The 23,699-nt window shown below is 45.6% G+C and overlaps 1 protein-coding gene across 1 annotated transcript in view; it reads right to left on the bottom strand.

Annotated features, from left to right (window-relative positions):
* Window positions 1-318: 318 nt before the first annotated feature.
* LOC137373315 (uncharacterized) overlaps window positions 319-23,699 on the bottom strand; it is a 37,539-nt gene continuing 14,158 nt past the window's right edge. Inside the window, exons 4-6 of the mRNA XM_068038139.1 lie at window positions 22,603-22,691; window positions 2,522-2,671; window positions 319-384 (exon numbers count right to left, since the gene is read on the bottom strand). Of these exons, the coding sequence (XP_067894240.1) occupies window positions 319-384; window positions 2,522-2,671; window positions 22,603-22,691 (305 nt within the window). The remainder of the gene's footprint in view (window positions 385-2,521; window positions 2,672-22,602; window positions 22,692-23,699) is intronic.

Genomic DNA, 23,699 nt, shown 5'->3' with positions numbered 1-23,699 from the left:
ACCACAACAGGGTTTATCCTTTTTTAATACAGTGATTGAACTTACCACCTCAGAGTGCTTGCTCCTGTTCCTCTAATAAAATTGCCAAAGAACCAATCAGAAAGGTTTGCTTGAATTTTAACAAGGAAGATATGTTTATTATTCTTAACGCTCTAAACCGGTTAAAATTACTAAAAATATGCTATGCATTCACGCTCATTCACACAAGAGTCACACACAGACACACAAATAGATAACAGAGGGGAAAACAGAATTGGGTGGTAGGAGTAGAGTCCGGAATAAAATGAATTTAAATACCAAATGTCAGTCCCAGAGTCCTCAGTTGAAAGTGTAGGCCTGAAGACCTCGCTGGGCCACGTGCACGGATGCGGGCTTGATCAGGTTCTGGAAGACAGAAGAGGGGGTTTGATCCTTGTCCTCTAGTTGTTGGTGGTTGTGGTCTGTAGGCTGCAGGCTTTACCAGCTGCAGCTGGGGCTTCTCTGGATCTTTACTGGAGAGAGAGAGATACACAGAGAGAGAGACACACACACACACACACACACACACAGAGACAGAGACACAGAGACACAGAGAGACAGAGACACAGAGACACAGAGAGACAGAGACACAGAGAGACAGAGAGACAGAGAGACAGAGAGACAGAGAGACAGAGAGACAGAGAGACAGAGACTCTGGATGACTTCTCAGTTACTGTTCTCTGCTTTCTGAGTGACAAAGCTTAGTCTCTCCAGAGCTGCACGAGCAGTCACATGATATTCCTCAACCTCTTTGTGTTTTTAATGAGGTCCTTCTGGTAGCTTCTCTGATATTCAAGGCTTTACCTCTCAAGCTGTCCAGCCACACACGGTGAGGTGTTAGCTCTTTCAAAGTCAATGGGTGTCAATGGATCCTGACAACTGTGTTGATAAAGCCATTTCAGGTAATTTAATCAGAGAGCACCCCATTGTTCTGGCTAGGTTGAATCAGTCAAGTTGTTTCCCATATAATCCTTTGGTGTTTCAAATGTAAATTTCAGGGGCCATCTTGGCTGCCAGGTTACTCTTTTTAAAAGAAGTTATTTGTAAGAATTTCTAGCAAAAGCCTAAGGCAAGGTTCCAACCAATGAAATTAATATTTCCCATTTGTCTTGTAGGGTTGTCATGACAACAGCTTTACTGTGGGCGGCACAGTGGCGCAGTGGTTAGCACTGCAGCCTCAGAGCTCCAGGGACCTGGGTTCGATTCTGGGTACTGCCTCTGCGGAGTTTGCAAGTTCTCCCTGTGTCTGTATGGGTTTCCGCCGGGTGCTCCTGTTTCCTCCCACCTCCAAAGACTTGCAGATTGATAGGTACATTGGCCCTAGTGCAGGTAGGTGGTAAGAGAATTGTGGGGATGTGGTAGAGAATATGGGATTAATGTAGGATTAGTATAAATGGGTGGTTGTTGGTCGGCACAGACTCGGTGGGCTGAAGGGCCTGTTTCAGTGCTGTATCTCTAAATAAAAAATAAAGTATGTCTAACTCCACTGAAGCCATGCTGCTTCTCTTCTCCTTTAAGTCTCTCTCTCATGTGGTCTCTTACAGCAGCACAGTGGGAGGTGTTACGCATAGTGTCGCAGACATTCATCCTTTCAACATTTTTCTCCATCCTCTTCCTATTTGTTTTTAAATGCTGTTTATCTGTCTCTCTTACAGTTCAGATGATGAGTTCACACATTTGAAACACTGATTAGCTTGCTCTCTCAATACAGACTGCCTGACCAGCTGAGCCAGTCAAGCATTTTAAATTATAATTATTTATACTGTTCTACATCATCATAATTATTCTGCTCCTAGAATCCACAAAAAACAAAGTGAGTATTGCTCCTTAATGAGGGGCTGCATCAAATTGGGTTGCATTCTAAAGCTATTACTACCAACTTTGTTTTAACTTTATTTCAATATCTGTAACCCTTCCAGAATAAATTATTTTTTCATTAAATGCTGAGTCACAATAGGCCTCCATGCCTCCAACCCCCAGCCATTCCATTCCCCAATTCAGTGAGCCTTCTGTTTCTTAAATTTGTTTGGGTGTTGCTGAGGGGTGGGGGTGGAAATACACGAAATATTCCGGGCAGAACCTATCAGGTAAAAATGGAATTTGAAGTTTAGTGGGAGGCTGGTGGCGGGGTGGGTCAAAGAAGGAGAAAAAATTGCTGCAACAACTGATCACAATGTTAGTGAGGTTTGAGAACTCTGAAAGGCACAAGAAAACTAGGGAGGCTGATATGCTAGCTATACACAGTGGACGCTCAGTCTATCACATTAGCATGAATGCACTACCTATATGGAGGGGGGACTGTATGTGGATTTGGAGAAAATAGCAACACATCTTAAGACACAAGGAATGCAATGAAAAATAAAATAACACTGAAACCAGTAAATGTTTGCATTTGTTTTGATTTGAATAGTATGGCTATTTCTTTAAGACTAAACTCTTAATAAGACTGTTCCATCTAGATGAAGGTTATAAATGTACATTTGTATATAAAATAGGATCTTACCAAGACTCTTTCAAACTTGATTGTAATTATGGAAGTTCTGTTAAATATCTCTATACATGGAATCAACCCCACACTGGTATAGAGAGGAACAAGTATGTTCGAAATGCCTTTATTAAAATCTTCCACAAAGTACAAATTGCAGCTGATTTTCTGAAAGATAATTTTTTTTTTTTTAATTTGTCATTCAAACCATTTGAAAATTGCAAAACTATACTGAACAACATAATTAACAAAAACTTTACAATAACAATAACAAGGAATAGACAAGGGGCAAAACTGGGTTCTGTGAAGGCCATTCTTTGAGTGCTCACTTTCAAAGGGGTTTCTATGCACGCCTGCTTAACACCCATCAGACCATGATACACCAGCACTGCCAGTTTAGAGCTCTTTGCTCCACCCTAAGCCCTCTCTTGACCTCCCATAGCTGAACACAATGTTAAAAAGCATGAAGAACCCCCATATCAGTGCTATTTAAAGGGATCATGAATTACTCAGAGGTTAGTTGCTTGGTTATTTCCACTGGCTATTACTGCAATTCAACCTGTTTTAGGTGCTTTTCCATAATAGTTAAAAGTTTCAATTGGTTACTGGGAGTGGAAAGGCTGGTGAAGAAGTATTTTTTTGGTGACGTAAAGGCTTGCACATAAACCAGTTGCTTCCAGACATGGGCGGCCCAGTAATACTTCACCTTGGCATTGAGTATGACTGAGAGACTGTGCAGAAGCCATGCAGAGCAGGACAAGCTGCTAGAAGCGGGAGAAGGAGGAGGAGGAGAAGGGGAAGGGGAAGAAGGGCAGAGGGTACTTATGGATAAATTCTCATACCTGAACTTCAGCGACAACCAATGCTTGAGGCGTCCATGCTTCGCTAAAGATGTTGTGACTGAAATATGCCAACTGCTATAGCCACAGCTCCAACTGGAGATCAATGCAAGCACTCATAACTTGGCTCTTGATTCTGTTCTGGAACGCATGCACAGCAGGCACACAATGAGAGCTATGCTGTCACAATTAATCTTATACAGCTGACCATCAGCATCCTTAAGCAATGTTTCTGCTGCTTGGACCACTCTGGAGCAGCCCTGCAGTAGTCAGTTGAATTGGTCTCAAAATTTGTTGCGGTATGCTGTGTGCTACACAACCTAGCCATTATCAGCAAACAGCCCTTGCCATCAGGCAAGAAGCCGGAGGGACAGGAGCATGAGGAAGAGGAGGTGCAGGGAGAGAAGGAAGGCTGCAACCAAGATAGCCCCTTTCTGACCAGACTGTACATGAACAATTAATCCATGAACAATACCAGTAACATCAACCCCAATTCCCCATTCACCCAACAGTCCCACAATCACCATCTTTTCTCTGTCAAAGACCATATCATCACCCTCTTTCCCACAATGCAAAAGCAAAAATCACAAAACACACATTCCAATCCAAATTTATACATTATATCACGCTATAGTGCATACAAAAATAAAACTGATCACCCTTGCATACTGACTTATTGCCTTGTTCGTGCATCTTTGCTTCTCCTAGTGCTCCTACAAGGTGTTTTCCCATGGATACAGCATGGCTAGTGGAAAGCTGCTGATTTTCAGTACAGAAAACTGCAGGTGGCCTTGGTGGGTGACTGTGGGTAGCTCTGAGCCTAGAAGGCATGGCTGCAGACTGCTCCATTTCAGCCTAGGCTGTAGCAATCTGGGCTGACTAGCTGACAGGTAAAAGCAAGGGCACACACGAAGTGGCAGGAGTGTGAATACAAATGCCATCCCCCTGAGTGAGCACAGAAGGTTCATAGTACCTGGAGCCATTTTCATTCTCTTGGGGCAGCACCTCATTATTACCTCATTATTGTTATCAATCCTAATACTCTACTGGATTGTTCGAGTGCTGTGATGTCCTCAAAGCCCCTTTGAACAGTTGAATCTAGAGCCATGATGGCAGCAGCTGAGCTTCCACAGCAGCAAGCTGAGATTGCATCACAACAGATTCAGCAGCACTCAACTGAACAACTAACTGGAAGAGGATGCTCCAAAAACATCCCCATCTGAAATGATGGGACAGCCCAGCAAGTCAGTGCAAAAGACAAGACTTAAGCATATGCAACCACCTTCACCCAGAAGCGCCGAGTGGGTTATCAATTTCGACCTATTCCGGAGGTCCCCTGCATCATAAGTGACTGTCTTCAAACATTCGATTTTCATCACCTGATAAAGAAACGACTAAAAGCAATGGATACAGCAAAGGCTTTGGCTTCTCACAACATCCCAGCTGTAGTACTGAAGACTTGTGCTCCAGAACTAACTGCGTCTTTAATCAAGCTGTTCCAGTACAGCTACAACACTGGCATCGACACGACAATGTGGAAAATTGCCCAGGTGTGTCCTGGCCACAAAAACCCGGCCAAATTACAGGGCTAATGTGTTATTATCAGCTGCCATTATACACAGCATGTTATGTTGATTTACTTTTGTGTTCAACTTATTTAAAATGGAGGGGGGAGATCACGTCACAAACAGGAGGTGGGACAGCTACTTGAAGGGGTCCAGTCACATGACATAGAAGCCACCCTTTTTAGTCTGTCTGGTTTTGCAACAGTTTCAGTTGGAGGGAACAGCTCGTATAGCAAAGCAGCTGCCTGGAAGCTGTACACCTGGTTATCTCTGGAGCCTGCCTGCAAGAAGAAAGCAAATCACAGTCTGAAAAACAGCAAGAAAACATGCTGCCACTTTCTCTCTTCGCTGAAAAAGGTGAAATCAGAAACTAAGCTGCCTCAGCTTATCTCTGAAAGTGCATAAAAAGAAAGTTTAAGAGATTTCCTACAACTCCTACGTCACTCGGCATTTCCAGTTAGTAAATTCCAGCTTTGGACTTTGTTAGTTTAAAAAAATGGACTCTGGTTTCAACTGAGACCCCCGTCAATTTGTAATTAAGCTATTTTCTACTCGGTAAATGTCCTTGCCCTTTTGATGCCTTTACCTTTCCTTGTATGTCTGTGAGCGTGCGTTGCGAAGTTAACTCCCTCTCGAGTTTAAGAATGTATGTTAAATATCCCTATTTCTTTTTTTTAAAAACTTTATTAACAGTGTTGTTGCAGTCCCTTAAAAGTCAGGGTTCACAAACTGAGGGAGTGGAGAAAGAAGACATCAGGGTTTTTTTTTTAAAAAAGGGAAAAATTAAATCACAATCTGCTTACAGAAAATCTAGAGACACTTGGTTTTAAAATTAACTACCTGTTCGTAACACAGTCTGTACTTAAAGTTTGTAAAGCACCAGGACCGGATGAGATGCATCCAAGGATACTGAGGGAAGTGACAGTAGAAATCGCGGTAGCACTGGCCGTAATTTTTCAGTCTTCCTTAGACTCGGGTTGGTGCAAGACTAGAGAATGGAAAACATTACACTCTTGTTCAAAAAAGGGTGTAAAGACAAGCCCAGAAACTACATGTCTGTCAGTTTAACTTCGGTGGTGGAGAAACTTCTCGAAAGAATAATTCGGGACAAAATTAATAGTCATTTGGACAAATGTGAGTTAATTAAGGAAAGCCAGCATGGATTTCCTAAGGGAAAATCATGTTTGGCTAACTTGCTGGAGTTTTTTGAGGTGGTGAGAGAGAGGACTGATGAGGGCAATGCAGTTGATGTGGTGTATATGGACTGTCAAAAGGCATTTGATACAGTGCCACACAAGAGCTTTGTGAGCAAAGTTATAGCTCATGGAATAAAAGGGATGGTAGCAACATGGATACAGAATTGGCTGAGTGACAGAAAGCAAAGAGTAGTGGTTAATGGTTTTTCAAGCTGGACGAAGATTTGTAGTGGAGTTCCTCAGGAGTGAGTGTTTGGACCGTTGCTTTTCCTGAATATATTTATGACCTAGACCTTGGTGTACATGGCACAATTTCGAGGTTTGCAGAAGATATGAAACTTGGAAGCATTGTGAACTGTGAGGAAGATAGTATAGAATTGCAAAAGGACATAGACAAGTTGCTGGAATGGGCGGATAGTTGGCAGATGAAGTTCAATGCAGAGAAATGTGAAGTGATACATTTTGTAGGAAGAACATGGAGAGACAATAAAGGGTACAATTCTAAATTGGATGGAGCAGAGGGACATGGGTGTATATGTGGATAAGTCATTGAAGGTGGCAGGACAGATTGAGAAAGCAATTAATAAAGCATACAGTTTCCTTTGGCTTTATCAATAGGGGCATAGAGCACAAGAGCAAGAAAGTTATGTTGAACTTATATAAGACACTAGTTCAGCCTCAGCTGGAGTACTGCATCCAGTTCTGGGCAGCGCATTTTAGGAAAGATGTGAGGGCCTTGGAGAGAGTACAGAAAAGATTCACAAGAATGGTTCCAGGGATGAGGAACTTCAGTTATGAGGATAGTTGAAGTTACGATTGTTTTCCTTGAACAGAAGGCTGAGAGGTGATTTGATAGAGATATTCAAAATCATAAGGGGTCTGCACAGAGTAAATAGGGAGAAACTGTTCCCACTCATGAAAGGATCGAGAACAAGAGGGCAGAGATTTAAAGTAATGGATAAGAAAAGCAAAAATGACATGAGGAAAAGCTTTTTCACGCAGAGTGGTTAAAGTCTGAACGCACAGCCTGAGAGTGTGGAGAAGGCAGGTTCAGTTGAAGCAGTGTTATGAAAGTGCTTCCAATTTATATATATTTTTTTTTTTGAGGACCTGTGTTAAAACTGTAAAGATTCCATGGATGTGTTTTTTTAAACCAAATTCATTGAAAGGACACTTAAGATGTTATTTGAAAACAACCTGTGCTGGAAATCATGTGCTTTAAGCTCAATAAACAGAAACCTTAGTGACCTGGGGAAGATGTTTACAGCGAAGCCACATGTCAAGATTTCTGGAGGTCAGGGGGTTGACTTTCTGTTTGGGGAAGATATTGTTTTCAATTCAGTTGGGGTGTGAACAGTTTTGAAGACAGTTGGAGATCAACTTGCCAAGGAAAAACCACCCAGCTCACCTCTTTCAAGAAACCCTGCAAAGATCCAGTATGAGAGAGCTAAAATCCCTGGTGCCGTATCTCTCCTGAGAAGCTGGAAAAACCTGTCAGATTAACTGTCATAGCTGCCTGAAAAGAACTGCTCTAGAAACAATCCCAGTGACTCGTCTCTATACCTGGACACCAGACCAAAAGGGATAACTGACTTCCTTTCATATCTTTTTTTTTCCTTCAAGAATTAGCCAGTATTTGCCCAAAGTATTCTTTATTCATGTATTTTTTTTTGTAACACACCTCTGCAGAGAGAATTTCTGCATTTTATTTCAGTGTGCGCGTGGGGAATTTAAAAAGGGAACTTTTACATTTCAATCTGTGTGTTAATGCTTTGCTTCATTACTGGACAAGCATAGTTTGATAATAAATTGATAATTTTGTTGTTTGTTAAAGAAACCTGGTTGGTGTATTTTATTCTGGGATAAAGAGTAGAGTATATGATTGACCGAATCAGTAACTGGATAAACATTTTTTAAATATATGTTGTGACCAGTGGAGAAGTGGGACTAGAAAGGACAGTGCACTCCTCCCATCTTGGTCATACCAGTATTCAAAAAGGAATTAGACTGTTATATGAAAAGGAAGAATGTGCAAGGTTGCAGGGAGAAGACGAGGCTATGGAATTAGGTGAACTGCTCTTTTGGAGAGCCAGTGCAGACACAATTGACCGAATGGCCTCCTTCTGTGCTGTAACAATTCTATTATTCTGTGATTACTGTCCCCTCAGTCTACTCTAAATCAACAGCAAAGTGATGAAAGGTGTTGTTAACAATGCTATCAAGTGGCACTTACTCAGCAACAACCTGCTCACTGATGCTCAGTTTGGGCTCCATCGAGGTCACTCGGCTCCAGACCTCATTCCAGCCTTGGTCCGAACAGGGTCAAAAGAGCTGAATTCCAGAGGTGAGGTGAGAGTGATTGCCCTAGACATCAAGGCAGTATTTGCCAGAGTGTGGCATCAAGCAGTCCTAGCAAAATTGAAGTCAATAGGTATCGAAGGAAAGCTCTCCATTGGTTAGAGTCATACCAAGCACAAAAGAAGATTGTTCTGGTTAATGGTGGTCAATCATCTCAGCCCCAGGACATCACTGCAGATGTTCCTCAGGGTAATGTCCTAGGCCCAACCATCTTCAGCTGCTTCATCAATGCCCTTCCCTCCAGCATAAGGTCAGAGTTTCGGATGCTTGCTGATGATTACACAGTGTTCAGTACCATTCACAACCGCTCAGATACTGAAGCAGTCCCTGCCTACATGCAACAAGACACGGACAACAGGCAAGTAATAGTCGCTAAAGGCCTGAACCCGACAGAACCACATTGGACCCGAGCCCGACCTGGCCAGAGTCCCTCCATTTTTTCCCGCACCCGAGCCTGACCCGACCATGGGAATGTTCACTTCATCTTCCAACTCCCAATCTGCAGGAAGCTGCAGCATGAGCGTGATGCCGTCATAGAGACGCTCACTTGCTCACCGCGCAGACTCAGTTTCCCTCCTTGACGTCTCAGACTCCCAGTTCAGGTAGGCTTTTCAACTTTTGATACTTACCAGCAGAGCAAAATGCAATACTTACTGTGCATGTCCGATCTGGACTCAGCCCGACCCAAGCCCGAAAGCCAGACCCGGAAGAGCAACCCAACCTGACCCGAACCCGATACATGTCGTTGGGTCCAGGTCAGGTAGCAGGCCTTTAATAGTCGCTCCACACAAGTGCTGGGCAATAACCAAGTCCAAAGGAAATGTATCTAACCATCACCCCTTGACATTCAATGGCATTACCATCACTGAATCTCCCACTATCAACATCCTGGGGGTTACCATTGACCAGAAACTGAACAGGACCAGCCACACAAATACTGTACCTACAAGAGCAGGTCAGAGGCTGAGAATTTTCCGTCTCCAAGGCACAAGTCAGGAATGTGATAGAATACTCTCCATTTGCCTGGATGGATGCAGCTCCAACAACACTCAAGAAGTCGACTCCATCCAGGACAAAGCAGCCCACTTGAACGGCACCCGTCTACCATCTTCAACATTCACTCCCTCCACACCAGCACACAGCAGCTCTTTCCAAACCCACGACCTCTATCACATAGAAGAACAAGCACAGAAAACACAGGCTAACACCACCACCTACAGGTTCCCCTCCAAATCACACACCATTGACTTGGAACTATATCACTGTTCCTTCACTGTCGCTGGGCCAAATCCTGGAATTCCCTCCTTAACAACACTGTGGGCGTACCTACACCACAAAGTGCAGCGGTTTAAAGGCGGTGGCTCATCACCACCTTCTCAAGGGTAATTAGGGCAATAAATGCTGACCTTGCCATCAGACGCTGCATTATGACGAGGTCCACAGTTATGTTGTTGGAGGTGGTCACCTATTCCCGGACAATATCCAGGCTTGGGCTGATAAGTGGCAAGTAACATTCGCGCCAAACAAGTGCCAGGCAATGACCATCTCCAACAAGAGAGAATCTAACCATCTCCTCTTGACATTCAACGGCATTACCATCACTGAATCCCCCACTATCAACATCCTAGGGGCTACCATTGACCAGAAACTGAACTGGAGTAGCCATATAAATACCGTGGCTACAGGAGCAGGTCAGAGGCTAGGAATCCTGAGGCGAGTAACTCACCTCCTGACTCCCCAAAGCCTGTCCACCATCTACAAGGCACAAGTCAGGAGTGTGATGGAATACTCTCCACTTGCCTGGATGTGTGCAGCTCCAACAACACTCAAGAAGCTCGACACCATCCAGAACAAAGAAGTCCACTTGATTGGCACACCATCCACAAACAATTCATTACCTCCACCACCGATGCACAGTGGTAGTACTGTGTACCATCTACAAGATGCACTGCAGCAATGCACCAAGGCTCCTTAGACAGCACCTTCCAAACCTGCGAACTCTACCAACTAGAAAGAGAACAGCAGCAGATGCATGGGAACACCACCACCTGCAAGTTCCCGTCCAAGTCACACAACATCCTGACCTGGAACTATATCGCCGTTCCTTCACTGTTGCTGGGTCAAAATCCTGGAACTCCCTTCCTAACAGCACTGTGGTGTACCTACCTCACATGGACTGCAGTGGTTCAAGTAGGCAGCTCACCACCACCTTCTCAAGGGCAATTAGGGATGGGCAATAAATGCTGGTCTGGCCAGTGACGCCCACATCCCATGAATGAATAAAAAAAAAATTCCATGTTGAAAAGGATAGGATCCAAATTCTGCACAAAGCCCTGTGCTAAGTTGGTATTGGACTCCTCCATGTTCTTTGACATCGAATGCAGGCTTTCCAGCAAACTCCCAAGTGCAGCAGGCCTTTGACTGTGTATACCCATCAGCCTTCTTCTGTAGTCGGGGACATCAAAGGGCTCATCCACAATTGCCACAGATTAATAGTTGCCAATGTGTACAAGATTTGAGATGTGGGTACAAGGCTCGCAACACTGCCAAGTGTATGAGGATGAGGTAAAGCATATTGTCAGGCAAGCCCCCCACCTGCCAAGACTGAGGCACACATGATTTTGCCACATGAACATTAAAACTTAAAACTGCAAGTCCCTGACTGGAAAGACATTTGCATAGTAACTAGCAAAGTTGGAACAAGGGACAAAGGACCATGCCCTGACCCATTCAACCAACAATTGACTTTTGATTACCAGACGTTGAAGGTGGGGGGGAGCTAGCATTCCAGGTTGACTGCTAAGATAGCAGAATCCACAAACGCAGAAGTGGTTAGATCAGTTTTAGTCACATGACTAGCTGGCTGTTGAGATCTGAACTTCCAACAAGGGATTTGAACTCAGAAAGCTCCTGGGTTCAGAAGACCTCTCTCCTGCCTGCTCATTTCCCAGGGAACTAAATCTTGTGAAAACACGTGAACCTCAACAACCTCAAAGAAAGAAAAGTCTGCCACGTGAACAAGGTTTAAGAACACCGGGCCCTGACAAAAAGCAAGACTACTTACAAAAGGACTACAGTGAGCTCAAAGCAGAGTAAACAAGAAACTCTTCTGATATTGCCTCAACCCCTCTCTACTATACTTTCCTCTTCTGTTTTCTGTCCCTATCGGCGTGGGTGTATCGTGTGTGCATGCAAGCATGGGCGCATCGTATATCCATAGGCGCCAACCGTATTGGAGTTTAAGTCTAAGTTTTAATTAATTTCACTTTTTTCCTATAAACCTGAGAAAACCTGGTGTGTTGGTTTCTTTGCCTTATAATTGGAAAGCTGTGAACAAGGATTCACAAAAAGGTAGCTCAAAACACAGCGTGTTTAAAATTAAACCCTGTTACAATAAAACCAGGTAAAGACAGCAAACGACCCCTAGACACATTTCTCACCCGGTCATGACAATATGAATGTTAGGTATGAATCCTGATTGATAGAAATTGTTGGTAGGTAAGCAATGGGAGTGTAATGAATTGAGCAGTGGATGCAGCTAGTAGTGCAGTTGGTAGCATATGACATTTGAAGATGCACTCGCTGGCCTGGTCAACGCCTGAGAGATTATTAAACCTCTTCCTTTGCTGCATCCAAGTCATTGAGGCTATATTCCTGGCATCGATCTGCAGTGCTATCTCTTGCCACTGCTTTCTGAGCATGTGTCTGGTTGCCCTAAGGATACAGGACATCTCATCTTCTTTCTACTTCTTCCACCAAGACATCCAGTGGTGGGCAGCATCCAAAAACCTTGCTGTACACTCTCTGCTATGGTATGTTGTTGTTGTCGATTCTGCCATAACACAACATTCTGGTGGGACAGGACACGTGGACGGTGATGGAAGAGTCTGAGACATTGGCTGTAATGTATGATTCGGTGAGTATGACTGCGTCAGACTATTGTTTGACTAGTCTGTGCAACAGCTCTCCCAATTTTGGCGCAAGTCACCATATGTTAGTAAGGAGGAATTAGCAGGGTTGACTGGGCAGGGTGTGCCTTTGTCATTTTGACGCTGGGTGGTCCATCCAGTTTAATTCTTTTTTGACTTTTCTGTAGCGATTTGATACAACTGAGTGGCTTGCTAGGCCATTTCAGAGGGCAGTTAAATGTTTACCACATTGCTGTGGGTCTGGAGTCACATGTAGGCCGGACTGGGTTAGGACGGCAGATTTTGTTCCCTAAAAGACATTAATGAACTAAATGGGATTTACAACAATCCAGTAGTTTCATGGTCATCATTACTGAGACTAGCTGTTTATTCCACATTTACTCAATAATTGAATTTAAATTCCACCAGCTGCCATGACAGGATTTGAACTCATGTCTCTGAAGAATTCATGCAGGCCTCTGATTACTAGTCCAATAACATAACCACTACGCTCTTCTACATGTGTCTTTATGGAGAGTGGGAAAGAGTTTTTAAATTCCTTTAGCAAAATTACTTCTGAGATTTTCATAGCCGAGCTCAGCTGTTTATTTCTCTCAAACCCCAGGTAAGTTTGATCAGCTTGCTTCTTGGGGGGTCTGAACTTTTAACGATAGGCTTGTTACTAACTCATGCACCCCAAGGATAGCATTTTTTGTCAATTCATAATCTGATGAACTCTCATCTGGCAACATGGAATAAACCTCATGGGCATTTCCTAATAATGTGCTCTGTAACAACAGAGTCCAAGTCTCAGCTGGCCACTTTAACTGCCTTGCCAGTTTTTCAAAAGACACAAAAAACACCTCCATGTCTCCCTCATTGAATTTTTGGATCAGTTGGGAGAGTTTTCACAATTCTGTACCCAGCCCTGAATTACACTCCTCCATACTGGCTATGCTTTCACAAGGTTAACTCTGTCGCCCCCTAGTTAATTCAAGCCACCTGAGTTCTCGATCTTCACATTCTTTCTTGCACTCTCCTGCCTCTCTTTCTCTTCTAATTCAAGTTTCCTCTGTTCCAGTTGTAGCTTTGCAGGCAGTACCCTGTCGGGGTCTACTTCGAAGCCTGCTTCTGCTTCTTCAGATTCAAGGAAAAATTGGTTGGCCACGTACAGTGATCCCACACTTCTCAGCTACTTTCCTCAACTTCACCATAGATAGTGCTTTTAACTTATCCCAAGTTACTTCACCCTGGTTTGGGGAGCTACTAGCTTCAGTTGCAGACAGGTTAGTATTCTAGCACACACAATCACAAGAAAACCTGTACTGAAATCTTTTCTCTTTTTGTTTGGGAACAATTTGACTTCCCACTTCCAATGTCCTCGTTTGACTGTGGGTAAAATCTCAGACACTAGCATCCAAATTTCTTTTATGACCAGGTGAGAGGGGTCTACGGGTTCCCTCTCAGCCTTTGCCTGGTTTAACCGTAACAGGGTTTAATTTTTAAAAACACCATGTTTTTAGTTCCCCCTCAGCGAATCCTTGATCATTGTTCCAATTGCAAGGCCAAGAAATCAGACAGGTATCCTTTCAAACAAGATTTAATCAAGAAAAGTAGAAGTTTATTAATCTTAAACTCTAATCCGGTTAACCACTACGAATATGCGATGCGACCACGCTAACATGCAGACACGATAAACACACACACAGATGGAGACAGAAAAAGTAAAAGGAATAAAAAGGGGAAAGGTTTGAGGCAATATCTGGTAGTTACAGTCCTTCAAGATCAATGTGGAGTCTTTGGTTGCCCGTAAGTCTTGTAATTCGTTGGGGCCCAGTTCACGCTTCAACTTGTGCTGATGCAGGAGTCTTTTCTCTCGAGGTTTATATGGGTCCGGTGGCGTGGGAGAGAGAGCGGGACAGAGCGAGAGAGAGAGAGAGCGGGACAGAGCGAGAGAGAGAGAGAGAGACAGAGCGAGAGAGAGAGAGAGAGCGGGACAGAGCGAGAGAGACAGAGAGAGAGACAGAGCGAGAGAGACAGAGAGCGGGACAGAGCGAGAGAGACAGAGAGAGAGACAGAGCGAGAGAGACAGAGCGAGAGAGACAGAGCGAGAGAGACAGAGCGAGAGAGACAGAGCGAGAGAGACAGAGCGAGAGAGACAGAGAGAGAGACAGAGAGAGAGACAGAGAGAGAGACAGAGAGAGAGACAGAGAGAGAGACAGAGAGAGAGAGCGGGACAGAGCGAGAGAGACAGAGCGAGAGAGACAGAGCGAGAGACAGAGAGAGAGAGCGGGACAGAGCGAGAGAGACAGAGCGAGAGACAGAGCGAGAGACAGAGAGAGAGAGCGGGACAGAGCGAGAGAGACAGAGAGCGGGACAGAGCGAGAGAGACAGAGAGAGAGACAGCGAGAGACAGCGAGAGACAGCGAGAGACAGCGAGAGACAGCGAGAGACAGCGAGAGACAGCGAGAGACAGCGAGAGACAGCGAGAGACAGCGAGAGACAGCGAGAGACAGCGAGAGACAGCGAGAGACAGCGAGAGACAGCGAGAGACAGCGAGAGACAGCGAGAGACAGCGAGAGACAGCGAGAGACAGCGAGAGACAGCGAGAGACAGCGAGAGACAGCGAGAGACAGCGAGAGACAGCGAGAGACAGCGAGAGACAGCGAGAGACAGCGAGAGACAGCGAGAGACAGCGAGAGACAGCGAGAGACAGCGAGAGACAGCGAGAGACAGCGAGAGACAGCGAGAGACAGCGAGAGACAGCGAGAGACAGCGAGAGACAGCGAGAGACAGCGAGAGACAGCGAGAGACAGCGAGAGACAGCGAGAGACAGCGAGAGACAGCGAGAGACAGCGAGAGACAGCGAGAGACAGAGCGAGAGACAGCGAGAGACAGCGAGAGACAGAGCGAGAGAGCGAGAGACAGAGCGAGAGAGCGAGAGACAGAGCGAGAGAGCGAGAGACAGAGCGAGAGACAGCGAGAGACAGCGAGAGACAGCGAGAGACAGCGAGAGACAGAGCGAGAGAGCGAGAGAGCGAGAGAGCGAGAGACAGAGCGAGAGACAGAGCGAGAGACAGAGCGAGAGACAGAGCGAGAGACAGCGAGAGACAGCGAGAGACAGCGAGAGACAGCGAGAGACAGCGAGAGACAGCGAGAGACAGCGAGAGACAGCGAGAGACAGCGAGAGACAGAGCGAGAGACAGAGCGAGAGACAGAGCGAGAGACAGAGCGAGAGACAGAGCGAGAGACAGAGCGAGAGACAGAGCGAGAGACAGAGCGAGAGACAGAGCGAGAGACAGAGCGAGAGACAGAGCGAGAGACAGAGCGAGAGACAGAGCGAGAGACAGAGCGAGAGAGCGAGAGACAGAGCGAGAGAGCGAGAGACAGAGCGAGAGAGCGAGAGACAGAGCGAGAGAGCGAGAGACAGAGCGAGAGAGCGAGAGACAGAGCGAGAGAGCGAGAGACAGAGCGAGAGAGCGAGAGAGCGAGAGACAGAGCGAGAGAGCGAGAGACAGAGCGAGAGAGCGAGAGACAGAGCGAGAGAGCGAGAGACAGAGCGAGAGAGCGAGAGACAGAGCGAGAGAGCGAGAGACAGAGCGAGAGAGCGAGAGACAGAGCGAGAGAGCGAGAGACAGAGCGAGAGAGCGAGAGACAGAGCGAGAGAGCGAGAGACAGAGCGAGAGAGCGAGAGACAGAGCGAGAGAGCGAGAGACAGAGCGAGAGAGCGAGAGACAGAGCGAGAGAGCGAGAGACAGAGCGAGAGAGCGAGAGACAGAGCGAGAGAGCGAGAGACAGAGCGAGAGAGCGAGAGACAGAGCGAGAGAGCGAGAGACAGAGCGAGAGACAGAGCGAGAGACAGAGCGAGAGACAGAGCGAGAGACAGAGCGAGAGACAGAGCGAGAGACAGAGCGAGAGACAGAGCGAGAGACAGAGCGAGAGACAGAGCGAGAGACAGAGCGAGAGAGCGAGAGACAGAGCGAGAGAGCGAGAGACAGAGCGAGAGAGCGAGAGACAGAGCGAGAGAGCGAGAGACAGAGCGAGAGAGCGAGAGACAGAGCGAGAGAGCGAGAGACAGAGCGAGAGAGCGAGAGACAGAGCGAGAGAGCGAGAGACAGAGCGAGAGAGCGAGAGACAGAGCGAGAGAGCGAGAGACAGAGCGAGAGAGCGAGAGACAGAGCGAGAGAGAGAGAGACAGAGCGAGAGAGAGAGAGACAGAGCGAGAGAGAGAGAGACAGAGCGAGAGAGAGAGAGACAGAGCGAGAGAGAGAGAGACAGAGCGAGAGAGAGAGAGACAGAGCGAGAGAGAGAGAGACAGAGCGAGAGAGAGAGAGACAGAGCGAGAGAGAGAGAGACAGAGCGAGAGAGAGAGAGACAGAGCGAGAGAGAGAGAGACAGAGCGAGAGAGAGAGAGACAGAGACAGAGCGAGAGAGAGAGAGACAGAGCGAGAGAGAGAGAGACAGAGCGAGAGAGAGAGAGACAGAGCGAGAGAGAGAGAAACAGAGCGAGAGAGAGAGAGAAACAGAGCGAGAGAGAAACAGGAGTGCTGACTTGGGTTGCATTGGAATGCTATAGTGGAAGTTTGTTAACTGAGGGTTAATTTTATCTTAAATCTAATGTCTTTTATTTAGCAGATTAACTGAACAGTTGCTGTTCAGGTTGGAGGTGGTGAGTTTTAGACCAGCTTTAAACAGGGTTCACTCAGGCTCAGCTTGCAGCTGCACCTTGTTAATTAGATAACTGGCCTAATCCGGTTTTCAGGGGGCGAGAGTCAGTCAGTATAAAAGTGAGCCATCTTACCGTTCTGACTTGGGTTGCATTGGAAGTTTGGTAAGGAGGGAGCTCCTTTATTTCCTACCTGCCCGCCCTCAGTGAGGGGAGCCGAGAGCTTCCAAAGAGCACAGCTGACTGGGAGAAGACTTGGAGGGTGGAGTTCCAGACTGTTAAGTATTAAAAAAAAAACTTACCTCTGGTTTAAAAAAAGACCTGAAAGTGATGTCACAGGGAAGCTGTGACCTGATTGGCTAGTAGGGAATTTTTTTTTACTGAATTTGAAAATAAAACCTTGATAAAAATTGATTAAAACCCTAATTAACCAACTAATAAATAGAGTTACTAAACCAGAGGGAGGAGATTACTGTATTTACTTTGCATTTAATATTAAGAGTAGGAATCTAGCACGAGGGACCATATAGATCATAGAACAGTACAGCACAGGCCCTTTGGCCCATGATGTTGTGCTGACCCTTTAACCTACTCTCAGATCAAACTACCTATATACCCTTCAGTCTACTATCATCCATGTACCTATCCAAGAGTCGCTTAAATGTCCCTAATATATCTGCTTCTACTACCACCGCTGGCAGTGCATTCCATGCACCCACCACTCTCTGTGTAAAGAACCTACCTCTGACATCTCTCCTAAACCTTCCTCCAATCACCTTAAAATTATGCCCCCTGGTGATAGCCCTTTCTGCCCTGGGAAAAAGTCTCTGGCTATCCACTCTATCTATGCCTCTCATCATCTTGTACACCTCTATCAAGTCACCTCTCATCCTCCTTTGCTCCAATGAGAAAAGCCCTAGCTCCCTCAACTTTTCTTCATAAGACATGCCCTCCAGTCCAGGCAGCATCCTGGTAAATCTCCTCTGCACCCTCTCTAAAGCTTCCACATCCTTCCCATAATGAGGTGACCAGAACTGAACACAATATTCCAAGTGTGGCCTAACCAGGGCTTTATAGAGCTGCAGCATAACCTTGCGGCTCTTAAACTCAATCCCCCTGTTAATGAAAGCCAATACCCCATACGCCTTCTTAATAACCCTATCAACTTGGGTGGCAACTTTGAGGGATCTATGGACGTGGACCCCAAGATCCCTCTGTTCCTCCACACTACCAAGAATCCTGTCTTTAAGCCTGTATTCAAATTCAACCTTCCAAAATGAATCACTTCACACTTTTCCAGGTTGAACTCCATCTGTCACTTCTCAGCCCAGCTCTGCATCCTGTCAATGTCCCGTTGCAACCTACAACAGCCCTCCACACTATCCACAACTCCAGCAACCTTTGTCATCAGCAAACTTGCTAACCCAGCCTTCCACTTCCTCATCCAAGTCATTTATAAAAATCACAAAGAGCAGAGGTCCCAGAACAGATCCCACTGGTCACTGAGCTCCAGGCTGAATACTTTCCATCTACTACCACCTTCTACGGGCCAGCCAATTCTGTATCCAGACAGCCAAATTTCCCTGTATCCCATGCCTCCTTACTTTCTGAATGAGCCTACCATGGGCAACCTTATCAAACGCCTTGCTAAAATCCATTTACACCACATCCACTGCTCTTCCTTCATCAATGTGTTTTGTCACATCCTCAAAGAATTTAATAAGGCTTGTGAGGCATGATCTGCGCCTCACAAAGCTATGCTGACTATCTCTAATCAAACTATGCTTTTTCCAAATAATCATAAATCCTGTCTCTCAGAATCCTCTCCAATAATTTACCCACCACCGACGTAAGACTGACTGGTCTGTAATTCCCAGGGTTATCCCTATTCCCTTTCTTGAACAAGGGAATAACGTTTGCCACCCTCCAATCATCTGGTACTACTCCAGTGGACAGTGAGGACGCAAAGATCATTGCCAAAAGGTGCGGCAATCTCTTCCCTCGCTTCCCGTAATAACCTTGGGTATATCCCGTCTGGCCCTGGGGACTTATCTATCCTCATGTCTTTCAAAATTTCCAGCACATCCTCCTTAACATCAATCTGTTCGAGCATATCAGCCTGTTTCACACTGTCCTCACAAATGACAAGATCCCTCTCACTAGTGAATACTGAAGCAAAGTATTCATTAAGGACCTCCCCTACCTCCTCCGACTCCAGGCACAAGTTCCCTCCACTATCTCCGATTGGCCCTACCCTCACTCTGGCCATCCTCTTGTTCCTCACATAAGTGTAGAACGCCTTGGGATTTTCCTTAATCATACCCGCCAAGACTTTTTCATGTCCCCTTCTCGCTCTCCCAAGTCCATTCTTCAGTTCCTTCCTGACTACCTTGTAATCCTCTAGAGCCCTTTCTGATCCTTGCTTCCTCAACCTTAAGTAAGCTTCCTTCTTCCTCTTGACTAGCTGTTCCACATCTCGTGTTATCCAAGGTTCCTTCACCCTACCATCCCTTCCTTGCCTCATCGGGACAAACCTGTCCAGCAGTCGCAGCAAATGCTCCCTAAACAACCTCCACATTTCTGTTGTGCATTTCCCGGAGAACATCTGTTTCCAATTTAAGCTCCCCAGTTCCTGCCTAATAGCATTGTAATTCCCCCTCCCCCAATTAAATATTCCCATCCCTCTCCATGACTATAGTAAAGGTCAGGGAGTTGTTTAGTTTAGATTTTTAGAGATACAGCACTGAAACAGGCCCTTCGGCCCACCGAGTCAGTGCCGACCATCAACCACCCATTTATACTAATCCTACACTAATCCCATATTCCTACCACATCCCCACCTATATATTTCCCTACCACCTACCTATACTAGGGGCAATTTATAATGGCCAATTAACCTATCAACCTGCAAGTCTTTGGCATGTGGGAGGAAACCGGAGCACCCGGAGGAAACCCACGCAGACACAGGGAGAACGTGCAAACTCCGCACAGGCAGTACCCAGAATTGAACCCGGGTCCCTGGAGCTGTGAGGCTGCGGTGCTAACCACTGCGCCGCCCAAAGTTGTGATTACTATCACTGAAATGCTCTCCCACCGAGAGATCTGCCACCTGGCCTGGTTCGTTGCCAAGCACCAAATCCAACATAGGCCGACTAGAGGGGAGGCTATCTACATATTGAGTCAGGAAACCTTCCTGGACATGCCTGACAAAATCTGCTCCATCCAAACTATTTGCACTAAGGAGGTTCCAATCAATATTAGGGAAGTTGAAGTCACCCATGACAACAACCCTGTTACTTCTGCACCTTTCCAAAATCTGCCTCCCAATCTGTTCCTCCATGTCTCTGTTGCTATTGGGGGGTCAAAAGAAAACTCCCAACAAAGTGACTGCCCCTTTTCTGTTTCTGACTTCCACCCATAATGACTCAGTAGACAAACCCTCCTCGACGACCTCCCTTTCTGCAGCTGTGATACTATCCCTGATTAGCAATGCCACTCCCCCACCTCTTTTACATCCCTCCCTATTCCTTTTGAAACATCTAAACCCCGGAACATCCAACATCCATTCCTGCCCCTGTGATATTCAAGTCTCCGTAATGGCCACAACATCGTAGCTCCAAGTACTGATCCATGCTCCAAGTTCATCACCCTATTCCTGACACTTCTTGCGTTAAAATAGACACACTTCAACCCATCATACTGGCTGCAACTTTGCCCTGTCAACTGTCTAACCTTCCTCACAGACTCTCTGCACTCTGTATCTGCCTGCTCAACAGCTACCCCATCCACTGATCCGTAGCTCTGGTTCCCATCCCCCTGCCAAACTAGTTTAAACCCTCCCGAAGAGCTCTAGCATACCTCCCGCCCAGAATATTGGTGCCCCTCCAGTTCAGATGCAACCCATCCTTCTTGTACAGGTCCCACCTTCCCCAGAAGGTATCCCCATGATCCACATATCTGAAGTCCTCCCTCCTACACCAGCTCTGTAACCACGTGTTCAGCTGCACTCGCTCTCTGTTTCTAGCCTCACTAGCACGTGGCACAGGTATCAATCCTGAGATTACTACTCTGCTTGTCCTGCCTTTCAGCTTCCAACCTAACTCCCTATATTCGCTTTTCATGTCCTCATCCCTTTTCCTAGCTATGTCATTGGTAACGATGTGTACCACGACTTCTGGCTGCTCCCCCTCCCCCTTAAGAATCCTATAGACTCGATCCGAGACATCCCTGACCCTGGCACCCGGGAGGCAACATACCATCCGGGAGTCTCGATCGCGACCACAGAATCTCCTGTCTGTTCCTCTAACCATTGAATCTCCTATCACTATCTCTCTCCTATTCTTCCCCCCTTCCCTTCTGAGCCACAGAGCCAGGCTCAGTGCCAGAGACCTGGCCGCTGTGGCTTTCCCCTGGTAAGTCGTCCCCCCCAACAGTATCCAAAACGGTATACTTATTATTGAGGGGAACGGCCACAGGGGATCCCTGCACTGTGCGCCTATTTCCTTTCCCTCCCCTGATGGTCACCTTTATCCTGTAACTTAGGTGTCACTACTTCCCTATAACTGCTTTCTATCACCCCCTCAGCCTCCTGAATGATCCGAAGTTCATCCAGCTCCAGTTCCCTAACGTGGTCTATGAGGAGCTGGAGTTCTTTAACTTTAATATGTTGCTTCAAATAGCACAATTTTACATCTGCTCAAAAATCATAATGATTAAAATTATGAAAAACAGATTTATGATATAACACAACTTGAAGGGGAAAAGTGATTCATGTAGCGTCGCTTCAAAGTCATTTTTCCACTAATATTTTGGAGGAAACCCATACAGGCCACACAGGTAGCCCTCAGGAAATCGATAGTCTGTGTTGCGACACATTGATGTAGCATTACACAAATGAATTTTTCGCTTGAAGACTTGAACCTTTTTCAGCAGATCTGATATTGTAAGATCCAAACAGGCAAGGAAATACAACAACTACTTACATTTATATAACATATTTAACAAAGTAAGTAGTGCCAAGGCATTTGACAACTAGCCACATAAAGATATTAGGAGAGGTGACTACAAGCTTCATCAAATGGCTTTGTTTTAAGGAGCAAGTTAAGGGAGAAGTGAAAGGATAAGAGGCAAAGAGGTTTAGTAAGAAAATTCCAGGGTGAGGCAACTGAAGACAAGCAGCCAGAATTGGAGGAGCGCGGGTATCCTGAAGGGTTAAAGGGCTGGAGGAGGTAGGGAGATACAGAGGGGGCGAGGACATGGATCTATTTTAATACAAGGTTAAGAATTTTAAAATCAAGGGGTTACTGGACTGGGAGCTAATGTAGATAAGCAAAGGAGTGATGTGCGAGTAGGACTTGGCGCACGTTAGGATAGGAAGCAGGAATTTGGATGAACTCACGTTTATGAAGGGTGGTAGGTGGGAGGCCAGGCAGGAGGGTGTTGGAATAGTTGAGTGTGGATGTAACAAAGGCATGGATGACAGATTTAGCAGCAAACTTTGAAACATATTCAAATTATAGTTACTAATACAATAGTAAAACCATGTCCTATATGTTTATATTAATTACCAATTCCTCTAAATAAAGATACAGTCTGATCCTGTCAATCATATTGCTTTCTTCTTTTGTTGTACAGTTAAATCTTGCAGTGTCTTGAGCTAAATGAGAAAAATATGGTTATAATCTTACAGAATAACTCAAGAAATAGAAGTAGGCCATGCAGTCTCTCAAGCCTGCTCTGCCATTCAATAAGAACATGGCTGATCTGGCCTCAACTCTACTTTCCTGCCTGTCCCCATAACCCTCAACTCCCCACATATCAAGAATCTGTCCATTTCAGCCTTGAATATTCAATGACTCAGGCACCACAGCTCTCTGGAGTACAGAATTCTGAAGATTCCCAACCCTCTGAGAAGAAATTCCTCCTCATCTCCACCTTAAGTGGGAAACCCCTTATTCTGAAACTATGCCCTCTAGATCTAGATTTCCCCACGAGGAGAAACATCCTCTCAGCATCTATCCTATTAAGCCCCCTCAGCATCTTATATGCTTCAATAAAATCATCTATCATTCTTCTAAACTCCAATGAATATAGGTCCAACCTGCTCAACTTTACTTCATAAGACAACTCCTTCATTCCAGGAATCAACCTAGTGAACCTACTCTGAACTGCCTCCAATGCAAGTATATCTTGCCTTAAATAAGGGGATCGAAACTGAACTCAGTACTCTAGGTGTGGTCTCACCAATGCCCCATATAGTTGTAGCAAGACTTCACTACTTTTATACTCTGTCCCCCTTGCAATAAAGGCTAGCTTTCCATTTGTCTTCCTAATTACTTGCTGTACTTGCATGTTAACTTATTGTGTTTCATGTATGAAGACACCCAGATCCTGCTGTACCACAGAATTCTATAGTAGCTTGCCATTTAAATAATAATTTGCTCTTCTATTCTTCCTACCAAAGTGGATAACCTCAAATTTTCCCATATTATACTCCATCTGCCAGATATTTGCCCATACACTTAACCTGTCTTTATCCCTTTGCAGACTCTGTCCTCCTCACAACTTGCTTTCCCACTTATCTTTGGTATGGTCTGCAAATTTGGCTACAATACATGCAGTTCCTTTATCAAAGCCATTAATATAGATTGTAGATAGTTGAGGT

The sequence above is a fragment of the Heterodontus francisci genome, chromosome 9, assembly GCF_036365525.1.
Source record: "Heterodontus francisci isolate sHetFra1 chromosome 9, sHetFra1.hap1, whole genome shotgun sequence".
NCBI classification, from domain to species: Eukaryota; Metazoa; Chordata; class Chondrichthyes; order Heterodontiformes; family Heterodontidae; genus Heterodontus; species Heterodontus francisci.
The sequence above is the reverse complement of the archived record's forward strand: the minus strand, read 5'-3'. Positions and strand labels throughout refer to the sequence as shown.